Genomic DNA, 4,871 nt, shown 5'->3' with positions numbered 1-4,871 from the left:
AACACCTTTTAACAACGAATTTAGCATCAAAATCAAAGAAAGATCTCATGAACTCTTAAGTTCCATTTTTAACAATCGAGGGTCCGATTCACGTCATTTCTAGACCGTTTCTTACCAAATTTTATGGGTTCAACTCAAATACCATATAAGACCTTTACCGGGCTCCGGAACAAAAATACAGAACCGATACCATATAATTTCAATACATTCAAATTTCCAAAAAAAAAAAATCTTAAAATTTCAGTTAAACAATTTTCTTCAATAATTTGTTTCTTGGGCTTGGGACCTCGGAATTCGATTCCGGGCATACACCCAAGTCGCACATTTTCGTACATACCCTACGGGACCGTCAAATCATGGGTCTGAGTCTGTTTACCTAAAATGTTGACCAAAGTAAACTTAAACTCATTTTAAAAGCAAAATTTATTATTTTTCACAGATTTTCACGAAATAACTTTTCGGTTACATGCCAGTACTGTGCACGCAAATCGAGGTAAGACAAAAGGGAGATTTTAAGATTTCGAAACACATAATTTATTTCCAAAACAAGTGATGACCTTTTGGGTCATCACAACTACCAACATGGGTTGGGAGCTTATATGAAATTAATATTTTAGACTATTTTGCAATTTATAGTAATGTGAACCCTTCTAAGTTTTTTTAATGATATGCGCCTCGATCTCTTCAAATTTTTAGTTCTTACAAAACCACAAGAGATGCATTTATTTTAATTAATATAAGACGGTAAAATAAGAAAAACACAATTACAATCTCTACAATAGTCAACAAGTCTTACGGCATGGGAAAATAACTACTCTTCAGACGAAAGGAATTACATCCCATTGTAGAAAATTAATAATAAAGTTAAATACGTACGTTTTTCAGTACCGAATATGAGTAAATACTTCCAAAGAGAAAATTCTCTCTCTGACAAAGAATTTTTACTTTTAGGTGAAGGTTGAATGATTATTCTTGAAAAAATAAAAAAGTAACAGTCCACATGATCAACTCGCTATAAGAACCAAATTGTCGAAAGCATCAAACAAAAGGCTAATATAAAGTAAGAAATACAGAAGTGTTGCCCAGGTAAAGGAAAGTTTTGAAGATTGACAAAGGAACTCAGATATGGACCAAGTCCATCCTAGTGAACCACAAATATGGTCAACTCAAGCATGTGAGATGCACGTGAAAGTGATAAACCTCACTTACCAGAAATGATATCTCCTGATCCTGATCGAAAAGGTTGCATATTATATAAGGAGAAAGACTCCTTACCCAAAAAAAACACGGTTTAAGAGATGGATAGAGTTAGAGGATGAGACTAACTAGAACTCTTCCACCAAGGAAGAGTAGCATCTGTATTCTAGTCAATCTCTACTTACTAACTCCATAAATATTAATGTTGTTCTCTTTTATAGGTAATGCACATAAGCAGAAGTTAAATGTAAATTGAGAGCAAAATAGCAAGGCAATTTTGCAACCAATTTATGTGTGATTCAAGCGTGCAATCCTGAAGCTACTTAAACCAGATAAAAGAATCAGTTCCAAGTGTCTATATTTTATTCTAGTTCAATTGTAGTAGGTGTTTTCATATTATACCTTTCAGCTTTATCTAGAAGCAATTGTATTAGGTACTCAGAAAACTGGGAAGGACAATCCACTTCTAGGCATCCACTCTTTAATTGCCAGTACTACTCCTGGTGGAAAAATAAGATGAGAGATCATATCATCGGAGAAGATTATGAACTCTGAGACATTATTACTGATGGTCCATTGACTACCATGAAGAAGAATGCTGAAGGAGTGGATGTGCCAAAGACTAGAGCTGACTGTACTGGTGAGGACTTGAAGAAGTGGAAAAAGAATGCTAAGGCCAAGAAATGGCTTGTGTATGGACTTGGTCCACATGAGTACAATAGAATTCAAAGATGCACTATTGCTAAGGAAATTTAGGACACTTTACAAATGGCTCATGAAGGAACTCCTCAAGTGAAGAGACCAAGGGGAACACTGTTGTATTCTCAATATGAGAATTTCACCATGAAGGAAGGAGAAACCATCCAAGAGATGTATACAAGGTTCACAACACCAACAAACGAACATAAGTCTCTTGGAAGGATTATCCTTGAAGAAGACAAGGTTGAGAAAATTTTGACAAGGGTTTTGCGAGTTACTTGGGAAAGCAAAATCACTGCTATTCAGGAATCGAAGAACATTGCCACTCTCAAGTTGGACGATTTAATTGGAAATATCACTGCCTATGAACTGAGAAGGCAAGCCATGAAGATGAATTCTCCCAAGGTATATTGAATCCTGACTCTCAGAATTGTTGAAGGTGCAGATCTAGAAGAAGATGAAATGGCTATGCTCACGAGGGACTTTAAGAAGTATCTAATGAGAGGAAAGGGTTCTTCAAGAGGTGCAACTTATAACAAACTAAGAGTCCCTAAAAAAATAGACCAACGAGGGCTGTTACAAGTGTGGTAAGACTGACCACATGATCAAAAACTGTCCTCAATGGAAAATTGAATGGAAGAAGGAAATGGCTTAACGAAGGAATAGGAAGAAGGAACAGGTTCATCGTAAGAAGAACAAAGGATCAACGAAGGCTTTGGTTGCTGCCTGGGGAGAAAGCTCAGATAAGGATTCAAAAGATGAAGATGGAGATGAACAAACACTTATGGACATTGGAGAATCAGATGATGAACATGAGGTAAGTGTGATTCATCTTAAAGAGTTGATTAAATTTTTGTCTAAAGAAAGGCTATCTGAGTTACTGCTAGATTTCATTGATGAGTCTGACATCATAAATAATGAAAAGGAACATCTGCCTAAGGAATGTGTTATCTTGAAAGCGAAGTGCAAGAATTTGGAACTCAAGGCTAGTGAAAGTGATAGTAAAAATACTGAGTTGAAGAACCAAGTTCTTGAACTTGACACCACTTTATTAGAGCTTAGATCTGAAAATTTAAAACTGAAATTAGGAACAGGTAAAAAGAAAGCTGATCACATACACCTCACCTTAGAAGAAAATCTAGGAAAAATGAAGGATGAATTGTACAAAAAGATGGGCAGATAAGAGTCCTAAAAGAAGATCTAGGCAAGGTTAAACATGAACTGGACAGAACTTGCAAATGGAATAAGTCCTCTGATACACTATCCTGGCTACAAGAACATCACAATAACAATAAGAGAGGACTTGGTTGTGGGACCCCTGCACCAAAGTGGGATCCCAAAAGTAAGTATATCACACTTCCTAAGAGCAAAATCTGCACACACTGTGGTAAGACTGGTCACTTTAAAAGTGAATGTAATGCAAAAGAAAAGGCCACTCAATAGAACAAAACCTTCGTTCAAGGATAAAATAGGCTTCCAGGATGAGCTAAAAAGAATTTAATTTACCCTTTTGCCTATAGAAAGGGACCCAAACTAGTTTGGGTTCCTAAGACTAACCCCTGATTTTCTCTTGTAGTTCAAAGTGAAAAGGAGCAGCCAAATATGGTACATGGATAGTGGCTGTTCAAAGCATATGACTGGTAGAAAGAACCAGTTCCTTTCACTTGAGGACCTCAAATGAGGTAATGTCTCATTTGGAAATGGTAGGAAAGGTGAGATCATTGGGGTTGGAAAGATAGGTAAGATAGACTCATACTCCATTGAGAATGTCTACTTGATAGATAGCTTGAAATATATCCTGATCAGTGTATCACAACTGTATGATAGAGGTAACTTGGTAGCATTCACCTCTACAAAATATTTTGTGATAAATCTTACCACTTACAAGATTGTTTTGTAGGGAAAAGAGTAAACAATATATACATCGTAGATCTGTCCACTCTTTCAGAAAATGAACTCACTTACTTAAGTGTGTTGGACAATGATCCCCTCCTTTGGCACAAAAGACTTGGACATGCAAGTCCAAGTCAACTCAGCAAATTATTCTCCAAGGACCTGGTGATAGGGTTGCCTAACATCAAGTTTAAGGAAGACAAAGTTTGTGGGGCTTGTACAAGGGGGAAGCAGGTAATCAACTTGCATTAATTAGGTCTGATAATGGAACTGAATTTGAAAATGCTAAGTTTGCTTAATTTTGTGATGAGCATGGTATAGATCATAATTTTTCTTCTCCCAGGACTCCTCAACAAAATGGAGTAGTTGAAAGAAAGAATAGGACTCTTGAATATATGGCTAGTACTATGCTTCTTTCCAGTAAACTTCCCTATAGCTTCTGGCAGAAGCTGTAAATACTGCATGTTGCATCATTAATAGGTGCGTGACTAGACCTCTTGTAGAGAAGACTCCCTATGAGTTACTTAAAGAGAGAAAATCAAATATATCTCATCTTAGGGCATTTAGATGCAAGTGCTTTGTGCACAACAATAGAAAGGACTCCCTAGGTATGTTTGATCCCAGAAGTGATGATGGAGTATTCTTGGGATATTCTTCACATATCAAAGATTATAAAGTGTACAACAAAAGAACTATGTGTGTAGAAGAAAGTGTACATGTAGTTTTTGATGAAACTAACATACTTTCTGAGAGACATGAACATGAAGATGAAGCTATTGGGCTAGTAAAAGAGTTAAATGAAGCTGCACCAGAAGAAGTAACAGGTAATGGAACAGGTTCTTCCATCCAGGGCAACCTGACATGGGGAACTGAACAAAGAAGAACTGAATCTGATCCCCAAATAGAACCTGTCCATGAGCCTATTCCTCAGCAACAGAACATGGGAGAAACATTAAACATAAACTACTTTGTTGTGAAACCTTATAGGTATCAAAGTTCTCATCCCATTGAGAGCACAATTACTGATCCAACCTTTGGAATTAAAACTAGATCTCAGTTAAAAATCTGTGTGCTTTTGATGC

General features: G+C 36.6%; 1 protein-coding gene across 1 annotated transcript; it reads left to right on the top strand.

Moving 5' to 3' along the window:
- The first annotated feature begins 1,965 nt into the window (after nt 1–1,965).
- Nucleotides 1,966–3,577, top strand: LOC138875808 (uncharacterized). The gene is made up of 4 exons (XM_070154678.1): nt 1,966–2,273; nt 2,325–2,483; nt 2,557–2,713; nt 3,473–3,577. The coding sequence occupies exons 1-4, from the start codon at nt 1,966–1,968 to the stop codon at nt 3,575–3,577; spliced, it is 729 nt and encodes a 242-aa protein (XP_070010779.1).
- The last annotated feature ends 1,294 nt before the right edge of the window (nt 3,578–4,871 follow it).

The sequence above is a fragment of the Nicotiana sylvestris genome, chromosome 8 (genome assembly GCF_000393655.2).
Source record: "Nicotiana sylvestris chromosome 8, ASM39365v2, whole genome shotgun sequence".
Taxonomy (NCBI): domain Eukaryota; kingdom Viridiplantae; phylum Streptophyta; class Magnoliopsida; order Solanales; family Solanaceae; genus Nicotiana; species Nicotiana sylvestris.
Note: the sequence above shows the minus strand (reverse complement) of the source record. Positions and strands in the feature narration are given on the sequence as shown.